General features: G+C 43.0%; 1 protein-coding gene across 2 annotated transcripts in view; it reads right to left on the reverse strand.

Annotated features, from left to right (window-relative positions):
* Positions 1-11880: 11880 nt before the first annotated feature.
* The window catches only part of kcnc2 (potassium voltage-gated channel, Shaw-related subfamily, member 2), a 64536-nt gene continuing 61437 nt past the window's right edge, over positions 11881-14979 (reverse strand). For both annotated transcript variants that reach the window (XM_034526340.1, XM_034526339.1), the window contains one exon: positions 11881-12017. In XM_034526340.1, the coding sequence (XP_034382231.1) occupies positions 11881-12017 (137 nt within the window). The remainder of the gene's footprint in view (positions 12018-14979) is intronic.

The following is a 14979-nucleotide window of genomic DNA, read 5'->3' on the forward strand; positions in this document are numbered from 1 at the left end:
GTCTTGGTGTTTAATGTTTTAGTCTAAATCCATTAAAGGGATGTCTGGCTACATTAGGACATTACTTAAGCTGCACAGCGGCTGGCACTTTTTCAGAACAACAACCTTTGGGAAATTGTTTTAGTAAAAGTATGCATCTTTTGCAATTAGATAATGCAAATAAAGATATGAATGTAAGTCTATACAACATCACAGGGCCTTATATTGACAAAGAGGGTAAAGGCAAATCATAGAACAGCTTGAACAGTCTGGTAGGTTCAGAAAATGACATCACTTTGCTGAAAAGCAGCCTTTTTGAGAACTGACACTTTATAAAATATCATTAGATACATTTTCAAAGCCGAGATATCTTATTATTTATGTTGCAGTTTGTATTTATTTGCTAAAATGAACATAGCATCCGATCTATAATTTATATTTTTTTACTGTGAATCGACACATAAATTAGCTTTATGTCTTCTTTGCTCAACGACAAAAATAAATACAAAATATTTAACTGATCTGCCGGTCAGCTGAAAACTGATCGGTGCAGCTCTGGTCAGCATGGTGTCGTCCAAATTCCTACCAGAGTACTTTCCATACCTTCTATTCTTCTATACATCATATTCTTCTAAACATTCTTTTATCTATACATCATTCTATTCTTCTATACATTCTATTCTTCTAAACATTCTTTTCTTCTATACATCATTGTATTCTTCTAAACATTCTATTCTTCTAAACTTTCTATTCTTCTAAACATTATTTTCTTCTATACATCATTGTATTCTTCTATACCTTCTATTCTTCTAAACATTATATTCTTCTATACCTTCTATTCTTCTAAACATTATATTCTTCTATACATTATATTCTTCTATACATTCTCTATACCTTCTATTCTTTTATACATTATACATCTTCTATTTTTCTATACTTTCTACATCTTCTATTCTTCTATACCTTCTATTATTCTATACCTTCAATACCTTCTATTCTTCTATACCTTCTATACCTTCTATTCTTCTATACATTCTATACGTTCTATTCTTCTATACCTTCAATACCTTCTATTCTTCTATACCTTTAATACCTTCTATTCTTCTATACCTTCTATACCTTCTATTCTTCTATACCTTCTAGAAGATCAGATGTCCAGTGTTAAGATGCAAGCATGTATAATTGTGAATGATTTAGACATTAAATACAAACTCATACAAGTGAATTTCCAACTATCCACAAAGTCATGCTAGAAACCTTGATAGCAGGTAAAGAACCGGTGTAATCAATTAAATGCATAACCTTCTCTTAGTGGAACACAGCCACCATTGGTGTTATGAAGAGTCAGATGTTTGCCTTAACTAATATGCTCATTAAAAAGCCCTACACATGTTACACTTAATTGCCTGATTACATTTAATTGGCTTTCATGTCACTCCTGCTAGACAACTTCCAACCATAGACTGTATGTCATTGCATTTGATTTTAAATGGACCATCATTTCCAAAATAAACATCATGCTGTTTTGAAGACGAAAAGTCATTTTACTCATTGACTTCTATACAATCTGACTTATTTTTTGCAGCCGGAGGAGTCGCCCCCTCATGGTCAGTAGAGAGAAGGACAGTTTTGAGACACTTCCGCATCGACACAAGCTGTCAAATGGCTGGCAGCCATTATTGACTTATTTTGTACTTTATTTTGCTATTATTGTCTAATGTGAGACGAGGACAACAATCTACCTTCAACAAGGATTTTCCTTTTTGAGTTGTCACATGCAGGTCTATAGGCAAATGAGTAAACACATACTCTGGAGCCAATGGCAGCATATAGGCCTCAAATAAAAGACGTGGCTTGGTTGAGTCCGTCTATCGATCTCCTTCCTCGTGTTTCAGCACCCGGGACAGCGCCGCAACAACAAACGCACCCTCCACACAAACAAACAAGCACTACCCGACTGAAAATATTGATGTTGATGCATAATCAACAATTGTGGATGACTGTTCTTTATTTCATGGGCTATTAAGAGGGTTATACATTTTTGGAATAAGGCATATTTGAAAACAAAAAAGCGAAAAAAGAAACAAACATGACGTTGATCACCATGGAAACTCAGCTTCGAAGCATTGGGGCCAGCCTCACCTGTTTGTACCTTCAATCCACACACACCGGTTCTTCCAACAATAATAGACTCATGATGACCTCTACAGATCGACTGGATCAACTTGCCCCGTAAAAAAGAAAAAAAAATGCCTTTTTTGCTCAAATTTCCACATTCAAAATGAAAACTCAGGCAGCCATTCCAAACAATATGAAAACAAAACAATAGACAAAGCTTCAGAGAGTTCACAGGTGTTGCTGGCTGCTGTGCAGACTGGGGGCGGAGGGGAGGGGGGGGGGGGGGGGGGGGGGGGGGGGATTTGCCAGATCACGAATCCACGTTCTAAATTTAGTTTGTAGCTCGCAACTCCTGATGCAACGGAGTGCACAGGCTTACCTTTTGAGCGACTGGCTCATTAACACGCCGCCGGGTGCTTGCAGCCTAAGATCTCTCACCGTGTAACGACGCCGAGGCAGCTGAGCTGAATAAGAGGCGTCAGCTGATCAATGGGGATGTCTGACGTGAAATATGTAATACTCCCCCTGCTTCTCGTTGGGACTTCACGGCTCAGTAAGGTGTCTGGTCTAAGAATAATGTGAACAATGTAAATCCCAGTCCCTCAGAGTCCAAAGTCCAGAGATATTTAGTTTAATATTTATACTCCTTTTTCTATTTTATTTTTAATAATATGTGCATTTATTTCCATGAGACGATATGGTCAGCGGAGCCAACAATAAGTGGGGAAATAATCTAACGATATATTGTGGGGCACTGTGTTGTCAAACCTGCATAGCAAATAAAAAGGAAAGAAAAGTCAGATTGATGCTACTACTGTATTGTGGTATAAGGCAGCATAGCAACCAACGGCTGCATTTAGGCAACATCTGAAAGAAGCCATGCGGACAAGTGTGTACTCTCACACTGGGCCGAGAAATTCATTTAACCATTTTGGATATTCACATCAAAAACTACGGCATCAATGCATCAAACACATGACTTACACACCACTCATCTATCTGATGTGTTTGGCATACAGGGCCGACATTATTCAAGTTAGTCACCAAAGCTAATTACAGCACAGACTAAAAACCTTCCACAGGAGCTACCAATCATACACAGTGAAGAAGAGGTGAAAAACATTGGGGTTATTGCACAGTCCTTGTGTGGCTATATGTAATAACGGAATACCTTGAGTGAATATGCATGACGAGGAACAGTATCCTCCATAACAACATTAACATTAACAACATTAACTGCGCAGCAAGGAGTTCCAGTAAATACACACAGCCATGAGAAAGAAAAAGCAAATACAGAAAAAGAGAGAATTAGTTTGATACTTTCACAATTACAAGTATGAATGACTTATTAAATGGCAAAGGAAATGATCAAATGATTATGGTCTCAACGTACTATAAATTGTTGCTAATGTGGGTGACACATTAATTGTGTGTGTTTGCTTTAAGCCTATCACAGTTCATGGCAGTTGGTCTGATGTGCCCTTGAGTAATCAGTATGGGGTCAGATCAGTCTCAATAATTGCAAATGCACACAGAGAGATTTATAAATGCAAACACAAAGATTTACAAATGCACACAGAAGGATTTACAAATAAATTAGACTCACAAATGCACACAGAACGACGTGTCTGTGTTTATTTATTTGTCAATCGCACTGCTTTGTTTGTGGATTCTTCACGTGTGGATTTATGAGACTCCCCTGCGGTGGATAGATTCGCAAATGCGTTTTTTCAACATAGACCTAGCTGTAGCCAATCAGATGTCGCCCTCATTTTCAGCCAATCACATGAGCGCATCTCCCCCTCCCCTCCCCACGGGGCTGCCAGCGTTACAGTTGCGCAATTTGCAGATGGATACACATTTAATGTACACCCCCCCCCCCATTGTTGTAACGTTAAGTCATGACAACAAGGAAGTTGTTGTAAGTCATTGAAAGTTCAGTTTAATCTTGTAAATCTTGGCGCAGCACGAATGACGCGAATAGAGCGAAAAGTTCGCCCGCTGTCATTCAGACGTCGTCGGTGAAAGTCACCGAGCTGTGATGTTATGTATAAATATATATATATGATATTAATGTTATGAACCCAAACACCAGGGCGTTAGATATTCCGACGTTTATGGGATGTCCACAACAAGTATAAAGCAGAAATAGTGGATGACGGAAGTTATAACTGTTTCCACGGAGTAAAGCCACGGAGATAAGCCACGCCCCCTCTAAGGCGCAAATAAAGCGAATGACGCTCATGTGATTGGTTGAAAATGAGGGCGACATCTGATTGGCTACAGATAGGTCTGTTTAAAAAAAAAAAAGCTTTTGCAAATCTAGCCAGGCAGGGGAGTCTCATAAATCCACGTGTGAAGAATCCACAAACAAATGCAGTGCGACAAATAAATAAACACAGACATGTCGTTCTGCGTGCATTTGAGAGTCTAATTTATTTGTAAATCCTTCTGTGTGCATTTGTAAATCGAACATATTTGTAAATTGTTCTGTGCGCATTTGTACATCTTTGTGTGCATTTGCAATTATTGAGACTGATTTGACCCCATAGATCAGTGGTGCTCTGTGGTTGACCTGTGACCCCCCCTCTGTGGGCTGATAAAAAGAGTCTTTTGGAGATCAATAGTGCATATATCTAAATTGAAAACAGATTTTATTCTGTGAACTAAATTTATAAATTCCATGTCATTACGCATGCAGCTGTGAAAAACACGTCTTTTCTTTCTTTTTCTCATCGTCAGGGATCACTGGAGTCTTACACGCCTTCATAAACTGGCCAAAACAGTATTATGAAATATCTTTAATGTAGCTGAAGAGAAAATGTGCAGAGCAGTGCCTCCATCCATCCCTCTTCCTGCAGCTAAATAAAGGATGAAAACGCAAAGCTACGGAGGAGTACACATCAGTATCCCACGTACTTACAGTAGTGAAGTGGTGGACGAGGTGGCTGAAGGACCGGCTTCCTGCACAGCCGATGTGTGGACTCACTTCCTGCGGCAGCTGAAGTATCTTCACAGCTCAATCCTGGTCTCATTTCTGCCATTTTTTATTTATTTATCATAATTTGTTCCCGTTGTCTCCCACCGCTGACGCTGGTGTTTTACGGCCCTCGTGGTTGTCAATAAGGGGCTCCATGTCAGCGTGTGAGTAATTGGAATCGCTTTGCAGTACGCATCTAGAACAAAGCCTGAAAACGGAGCCCCCACTCTGCGGCCTGACCCACTCTGCCCTCGTCAACCAAGCCAGTCTCATTACGTGGCCCGAATCAGGATTTAAATGCCACAGCGCATTATGACACCCTCACAGCCCAGCATCTTGTTTACATGTACACAGTGCGTATGAATATACAAAGACAGTGTCACATCAGGTGAGCTTTTATCAAAATATCTAAGGATATTGTATCACCAGTCAGACTCTTGTCAGTTTCATATTAATAAAAACTTTTTTACTTTTTGGGATTTTATATGTATGTTTTTGGTACTACAGGTAGTCTATTTCTTAAATGTTCTCATTACAATATTCAGAGCATTCATATAGCAGCAAAAATAATATAGCACCCAGCCTCGGGTTTCTCATCACGTAAGAAAAGCGCTGTTGCCCTTGTTTGCGCTGTTAGCACCTGCCGTGAGGGGTTCATGGAGCCTCGTGGTTTGGGCCACTGACAAAGCTGCTGTATTTCATGTGTTGGGAGAGAGAACGGGTTGACTGACCTGGCGGACGTGTTACTTCCTGTGGATATCCATGGCCACTAGTGAGGGAATCTTACCCAGTGTCCCAATTTCAGACCAAACAATAATTGTATGCACAATGTAATACTGTACAGTATATGGTTTATGAAGTCTGTAAAGAAGAAACTATGTTATACCGACTGTGAATGTCACAACATAAGCACTGATTACAATGCTATGAGACAACTAAATGTCTTTCTCAAATCTTTCCAAAGGCGTCTTACCAACCATTTGACTCCGAACAACCCCGTCATTTGCATTGTGCATTGCATTGTGGGACCACAGTGGGCGCTTCTTTTAGCATGCATACCGACTTTTTATATCGTCTGAGTTTTGTCACTTTATGAGTGGCAACAAAAACGGTTGTTGATGACCTCTTGACCTTTCCACCAGCTCCACCATGGGGATAAATACAGCAATGAGCCTCCAGTAAGTAACGCCAACAATGAACAAACCATGAATGACAAAAATATATATGAACTACTGTGAGGTAGTCAAATGTGTGTTTCCTTTCCACGTGTTTCACTGGGAACTAATATGTTTAAAAAAGCCTCCGTCACGAATTTGGTATTTTGGGCAGCTGGTACAGAACAGGCCCCAGCCTTGGGAGGGGAGGGGGGGGCTGTTCTGAAAAACACAAACCCAGGTCTGGCTGTTTACATCTCTTCGGCACGCCTGTGGCTGTTTCCATGGCGACGGGAGTAAAGATAGTCGGGGATGTGTCAGAGATACAGTGCGCCAAGTGGTGCCGATTGCCGGATGCGAGTTGAAGAATGAGCCGGGGACACGGGAAGTGGGAGCGAGGGGTTGGGGGTGGGGTGGGGGGGGGGGGTGGGGGGGGGGGGTGATGTGAGACACCGACTGCTTTGTTGTTGTGTCTTTCTTTTACTCTCACTGGGAAATGACATCGACAGCTGCACGAGGCACGATGCCGGGGGTTGAGACGCACCTGATGAAGTGCAGCTGCTGCAAAGTCTCATACAAAGTCAGCCGTCATCTATAGTTTTGTACTCAGATAGGTACATTTAGTCCCATTTAATGTCTTTGTCACTCTGATGCCTGATGTTCCAGCCTATCTGTTGTTATAGGTAACAGCACCACCCGTCGCTGTATAATAGATCCAGTACTTGAATTGGTAAAAAACACTTATTTCTATGAATTGTTGGTTACAAAGCCAATGAGGCTTTATGGAAATGTTTTTGGTTCAATTACATTTGGTACGCAAGTTTAAGTCACTGTGCGTTTTGGGTGTTAAGTAACACATGAGACACAAACAGAGGTCTCCTGGGTGAAAGTCCTGTTTTTGTTTGACCCAGACGGCAACCTCCAGTTCGGAAAAGTGAAGCCAATGTGGAAGTGCCTTAAATCTGCATTCTCTCTAATGACCATCAGGGGGCGACTCCTCTGGTTGTATAGAAATCTTCTCTCTGGATTTATTCCCTCAGTAAACATTGTAAACATGAGTTTCAAGTCTTCTTCAATGCAGCATGATGCTCATTCAGTAAATGATGGTCATTTAGAGTCAAACAGACCATAAAGCTGGTTATGCTTTAGGGTGGGGATACCTTGTGATTGACAGGTCGCTACCACGGCATCGTCAGGGTCTGGGACTTTCACTTAGCTCCACCCCCTTTGTCACTTCTGGTCGCAAAAAAACAAGATGGCCAAAACTCGAGGCTTCAAAACCGTAGTCCACAAAGCAATGCATGACGTCACTGTGACTCCGTCTGTTATGAGGCGGGTAACAATTTAACACATGGAATGAATAAAGTTTCCAAGAATATGGGATTTGAAATCATTTGAGTCTGTAAGTAACTCGGTATGCTCAAACACAAAACAGGTGGTTTAATATGCGACTTAGAATCTTAGGCACGACCTAAACTAAAATAACTGTCTCAGAAGATTGTCCCCATGTTTCCTAAAAGTTGCACCAACCTGTAATAGTTATTTCCATAAAACCTTTTCAGAAATTGTAAAAACAAAAATAGTGGACCATGCTATAAATGTCTGAGTCATGGATTTCTGCAGAATTATCAGTACATCAAACAAGAGTGCGATAAAAACATACATACATACTAGCATATTTGAAATCATTGTCTGGACATGGCCTTCATTGGAGAGTGGAGCTGCTCAGTTGTCATGGAGACGGTTGGGTTGTCTTCGAGCGTCCTAAATATGGAACGGCAGTCACATGATGACTCCTGAAGACTGAGACGGGGGTTGAAGTGAACCTCGAGCTGTGAAGCTTTGACATGATTCACTACAATCTGCTATTTGTGTTTGTAAAACAGACGTGTGACAACTTGTGACAGATACGTTTGAATAAACATGAACCCCAAATCAGGAAGAACACAGGTCAGACGAAGCAAAGACAGAAACCATCAAGTAAAAGATAAATAGTTTATGTGACTCTCACATGGCATTTACTTTTACTCTATACACATTGTTTTGAACATGATATACAGTATGTCATCTTTTTCTTTTTTTTTTTTTTACAATTTGACATAATGTTTTTGTTTTTTTGTGTGTTTTTTTTTAGCATGCACTTTAGAATGCCAACTAAAGGCTCCACAAATACAGACTTCAAACTAGAATCTTCCTCACAGTAAAACATAGAAAAACAGGAAGTGGGATCAAAAAGCCTGACAGTTATGAGGACACATTGGAGAAGCACAACATCGGACTACCAGGACTTTTACAGGTAAGAGCAATGCGCCCAACAGTAAGAGACACACACATACAGGTTCTGGAGTCCAACAAAATAAACTTTTTTTTCTTTTTCTTTTTTTGCAAGATACAGGTCACCCTAAAAAGACACAAAGAACGGTACCCCTTAGTCAAAGAGCAAAGCAGCGTGTGTACGACACAAGGAGGATTGTGGGTACAGGGTGACACTCGGCAGCCGGCCAATGACACAAGAGGGGCGCCGCCTGCCAGACCTTCTCCCCATCAGCCGCCAAAGGGCTGCATCTTCACCATTTCCTGGTCGCCATCTTTGTTTTTTAAGGGGCTGCTGAAATCACAGTGTGGATCGGCGCTTTTTGTTTTTTTCCGGCTGCTTATTGCAAATCCGGTCTGATTGTTTGGGTGTGAGAGATTGCTACTGTGCCATTCTAGAAGTCCCACTTTAGAACTTGGTGAAACTTCTGCTACACTTTCACTCTGGAACCTTTGGAAGAAAAGTTATGCAGCTTTGTTCTTCTTTTTTCGTTTAGCCACCAAGAGTTATGAGGAATATTTTGGTGTGCGAGGAAACAAATGGTCTGCAGCACAAATGCATGGGTGGTTGCCTGTTTAAATGCACGGCAATGGGTGTGTGTGTGTGTGTGTTTGTGTGTGTGGAGAGGGAGGGGGGGGGGGGACTTCTACAACGGCAACTGCATCACAGGGGAACTCCGTCTCATTGATGTTTGTGCTAAAACTAACTAGAAGAGTGACGCCATCAAGTCCACTCATTTGGTCTCTGGCCTTTCAAACTGCAGTTCTGAGCCTGGTGTTTTAGGATAAACACACACACACACACACACACACACACACACACACACACACACACATATATTAAAGCAGAAATTCACCTACTGAAAATCACCAAGGGAAACAAAAGCAGAGATGACCGTACTGTCACATTTATTCCACTGAGCACATGTGTCTCTCTAAACTGTATATACTGAATGTAGAATCTCATATATGAACACACTCCATTTTTAGAACACAAAGTGCCTCAACTGATACATCTTGATACACTTATTGCGGGGGGAGGGGGTACTCAACAGGTAAAGTGATGTGTGATGTGACGTCGATTGTCGCGGCCGACCACCTGGTCACCTGACTCGCCGCTGGCGGACAGATGTGTGGACGGAGCCGCTTGGCCCAGATGTGCTGTCTTATTTACAGGAGCATGTATCTATACAGTAGATAGTCTCTTTTAAGGTTGTGTCCACTTTGCTCTCCCTTCTTTCTTTTATTTCTTTTCTTCCCTCCACCGTTCCAAAAGAGGAAAGCAAAAAGAGAAATCAGGTCAAATGTCATCAAAGTCGTCCCAGCGTGTCCGTTTGAGTTCCTCTCCCGCGCACTGAGCCGCTGGCTGGGGCTCCCACGTCCGTATTGTCCTGCAGGAGTGGCTCAGACGGGGGTCCTCCTACTAGCAATAGGTCCTCACACAGATGACTTATCCCCCCGTCATTCAAATAGGAAATGAATGGTCTAAATAAAATGAATCATAAACACATCCCTAAATATCAGAAATGCATAATATGTCTTTGTTGAGCATCACTTTAGAAGAACATGCCATGCACAGACTGGCTATGTTCAATATATGCACACACGCACGCACACGCACGCACACGCACGCACACACACACATACACACACGTATGTGCACACACATACACACACGCACACACACGCACACACACACACACACACACACACACACACACACACACGGGGGTGATTCAATCGTTTGAAGCTCGGACAAAGAGGAGTGTTTGCTCTTCTTTTTTAATTGTTTGACTTTTTGCCGAGACACGTGCGAGATGCATCTTGCTGCGTGAGCCAGTTGCTAAGCAACCGTCTGCTGCTGGTACAGACGCGCTGTGGGGATGGGCGAGGGGCGGCGCCGCGCGGTCATGTCTGCTGTCCTGCACCTGTTGGTGCACGGAGGCAGAAATACAGCGGACGGATGAATGACCAAATAGAGGCTGCTCCGGTTTAATATGAGACTCGGTCTGAGAAATTCAGGTCACTCTGTCTGGCTTGGGGGTTTGAGAGCAGTTAATAGCCCTTAGTGATGGCAGTGTAGTTGAAAGAAATGCATCAGGTGTTTTTTGTTGTTGCAACAAACAAAATCTGCTCTTAGGGTGTAAATGTCCAAACAAATCATGACTCAGTTTGCTAATTATACCTATATCTTGGTAATTATCAGCTGATTAAAATGCCCCTCTAACGGTGCCATCAAGAGTGCATGTTTCTGCAACCACATACAGGGGTGTGTATTTAGGATAATCGAATAGACCCCGATGTAAGTACGGCCACAATCCTGACCCTCAATTCACAAGGTTTACCTGTCTTTCCCCCCCCCAAGCCAGTAAGATGGGACGCTGCTCTCTGGTGTGAAACCAGTAAAGACAACATCTTTGCAGTTATCTGTGAGCAAACAACCAGAGACACAACAGGCTTTTGGTGGCGCTCTGTCAAAGACAAACAAAACATTAAGGCGGCGGGGAGAAAGTTAATCTGAAATAGCAGCAGACGAGCCCCAAAACACAACAACAACAACAACAACAACTCACATGCGGAGAGCAACAAACGCCCAGCGGGGCTTTCTGTGTTTTCCGCCTCCTCGGTGGATTGTTGGTGAAGCCGATGGCAAAATGAGACACAATGCAAGTCCTAAAGCCCAACATAATAACATTAAATTAAAAAAAATACTCCTTCAAATATCTATGTGTGTATGGATATACATAGATATATTTCCTCGTCCCTTCTGGTTACAGGATGGTCCATGCACAGGAGAGGAGCGGTCCTCCATCTCGACGCACATTCCTCCCAGAAAATAACAGGAGATGAACCGAAAGGCAAAAGTCACAGTTGTGTGAGGATAAAACAAAATGACATCTCTCTTTCTTATTTTGGAAGCACGTCTTTTTTCTTCTTCTTCAAAAGGTTTCTAAATATAGCAACATCTAATATCCCTGATTATTTCACGTGTCCTTCGTTAAATGTTATGGCTGCTACTTCTGGAGCCACCAGTCGGAGTTCTTTTATTGCGGGTGTCAAAAGTAGGACAATGTCGAACTAAAGGGGACTCCGATTGACACGGAAGGACTGACCAGCTAGCTAAGCACATCTATCTGTATGGGGGTATGTGGGGGGGGGGGGGGGGGGGGGGGGGCTCCGGCTTGCCCGAGCCACTAACATCAGTCTTAGCTACTTATCCACTAGTCACAATACCTAAAAGTTCAAATGTCAAACCAAAGGGAGGTGGTTTGTGTGTGGGGTCGTTTCAGGCCAAAGCACCCTCCCCCCCCCCACCCCCCCGATGGGCTGGACATCTTACAAGATGGAGGGGATAGGGGAGCGGGAGCGCCGCAGCAGGCAGGGCGATCCGTAGGGCGAGGTCACAGGAGACAACCTCAGGGTGTTACCGGCCATGCCCGCTATGTTGTTTAAGCTCCGGGATTTCTCATAGCCTTCAGATGAGGAGGGTGGAGGGGGGAGGGCGGCGACAGAGAGGTGGTGGTGCAGGAACAGGGCATGAACACACACAGGCAGGCAGGCAGGCAGGCAGGCAACGATCCGAGTCCGAGCCAGCCGAGTGAACCGGGACAAGACAGGAGACAGGAGTGAGACAGAGCAGCGGTGAGACACTGTATGCTGAGAGCATGCACAGCACATTCCTGACAGTGAGGCAGAGCGGAGTCCGAGACAGAGAACATGTTTTGGAGTTGCTCTCAAGGGACAAATAACCACCAATAAGTTCATCCTCAGTGGCTGTAGAGCCAAAGAACCACGGGCTTAAGGCACAAGGTGTACCCCATCTACATCTGAAGAGCCTTTTGACCGTAAAACATACATCTCACCCTCCCGTTGGTACTTGATAAGTGAGACGTAATCTCGGACCTTGTCATTTAAAGATAGCTAAGCTGTTTCACTCTTCGCAGGCGGCTTAATTAGACTCGAAATAACAAGCAGCCGAGTAGGAAGAAAAACAAAACTATGACTCAAGCTATGACTTACTCATCATTCAGAAAAAAATTTCAATACAGTCCAATATCAGAAATTAAACTAAAGAATCGTTGTGTTTTCATTTAGTTTATAATCACACACACTGCTCCTTTAATTCCAGTCAATTCAACTAATCCACAAAAAGCAGTGGAATGGATCCGTCATTAATGTGATCGGTTACATCTGTGCTGTGACAGCCCGTTATTGAGGTATTCTCTTCAGTGACTGTGCCCAGAGATTTTGCGACATCCATAAACACAGCACGGCTACTGGCTTAATGCTGCGTTCATGCCATGCTGCCAGAAGAAGATGGGAAATCCTCCTGTTATTCCATCTAGGGAGCCTTCGTTGTTCAAAGAACCCCCCCCCCCCCCCCCCGTTGATAGCGTTGTAGTCACGGCAGATGAAAGGGGAATTATGCTAATTATTATTGTGATACATACAAACAATACCTGTGGAGCTACTTTTAGTTAATTTCATTGTGTTAATATTGGACTTTATTTCGGGGAAACTGTCAATAACGGTGGTTTTGCAGCCATTTTGCCTTCTGGAGGTATTTTTACCACGTGGGTTGTGGAAATCTCCAATATTGTGAAAAAGATAAGCAGTCATTCATCTCACGGCTTCATCATTAGTATTTTCTCTCACAGGATATCGTTAAAGGGTATAAATCTAATCACTAATGTGGTAACTTGTGCTCACTTTAAGAATAGAGTGCTGCCGAGATGACGTATTGTTCTAGATCAACAGGAAGTAAGCGTCGCACTGGTTCCATCCACAAAGAGACAATGGGATGTTTCCATTGGGCTTTTGATTATTACAGCAAGATAAACGAACAACACTTTAATGATGTTTTGAAGCATGAATCAGTAGACAGAGGTAAAGGGCTAATGTTAGGCAAGGAACTAACAACAACGCGGTCACATGACGGCGAGGACACGCCACTAGAGTTGGCCTGCTGACGTTTTGTAGTCTAATTTAGTCACTTATTGTCTGTATTTAAGGCATCTAACCATTAACCCATTAAAAAAAAAATGAATTTGGAGATGAGGGAACGGGAAGTGCACAAATGCTGACTCATCTCCAGGTTTTAGGACTCTTTCCTGCAGCACTTTATGCTTGTAAATATAGTTCAAATATAGATCTAACCAGTGTGTGAAAAAGGGCTTTTCTTGATCAACAGTAACACGTTGGGGGGGGCGGTCAAGGTCAGACAGAATATGTTTTTGTGTGCTGTGATTTTATTTTTGTACAGCGGGACCCAACTTACGACCACCAGGCACATTATGTATCAAATATAACCGTTTATGTGTGTGTACATTTAGGTTGTAGTGTACTGATGAGGATGAGGATAAGAGACCTTCATCTTTATACTGGAATCATCTGTCAAAGAGAAATGGCAGCACGTGAGGCACGCTGGCACAAACAAATAAACAAGCAAGCATTTATGGACCATGCCGATCGGCTGGCGTGAACACTGATGAGAAGCAGCTAATGGAAACGTGGCCTCATTACCATCCGGCACGCGGCAGGCTGTCTCAAAGCCAGCTTGAGCAGGCAGAACAAAGGGGGGCCTGGGTCTATGCCAAGGGGTAGCGGGGGACTAGAAAGGGACTCGATGTTTTATGCATTAGCCGTCGGTGTGTCGCCGCAAAAGCCGCCACCAACTGAAGTGGCGCAGACGAAGGCACAGCTGCTTGGCCTGCGTCAAGGGGCTCTGCTGCGAGAGAGACCGCCACGATGTGCTCCCTAGAGGATCTGGACCACATGCAAAGTGGTCTAATCTGCTGGTCTATCGAAGCACCGAGCGTGGACACCATCAGTACGTTGTTTTAATTTCGTCCGTACACTTGGGGATATAAAAGTAAACTATATAACTGTATAACTTTTGATAGGAGGCAATTAGCCAAGGCTTACCTTTCCACATTACAGTCCAGATTAAAACTTTGAATGCGTCAACATGCTTGAGATAAAAATGGAGGAATTAACCTAACAAACATGCTTTAGTGCCGTGGTGTCTAAATATTACTTTAGTGTGGTCGAATTGAGGCTGCAACCAAAAGTATTTTCATGGAAATACTGTCTTTTGTGATTTTCTACCAAATAAGCTGCTCAGTTTATGTATTGACCTATGTTAATGACCTTTTCTGCCTTTTGAGACCGAACTGAACAGCGACGGGTAATTCGTTCGATGTGGACCTCGCGATGACCTTTAGCTTGGGTCAGAGTGTTTGGAAGGTCAAGCCCTTTGTGTGACCTTTCCACTGATGTACCTCTACTTGATCGACAGGTAAATCAAGTGGACCAATCTGACACCGTCCGGTGATATCTCCATTTGTAAACGATGTGTACGGTTTCAAGCTTTAGGGTGAGCGTACTTTGCCTGCTAAGTTTCAACAGTCAGAAACAAGAACCAGGGCTGGAGTC

This window comes from Cyclopterus lumpus, chromosome 23 (genome assembly GCF_009769545.1).
Source record: "Cyclopterus lumpus isolate fCycLum1 chromosome 23, fCycLum1.pri, whole genome shotgun sequence".
Lineage (NCBI taxonomy): Eukaryota > Metazoa > Chordata > Actinopteri > Perciformes > Cyclopteridae > Cyclopterus > Cyclopterus lumpus.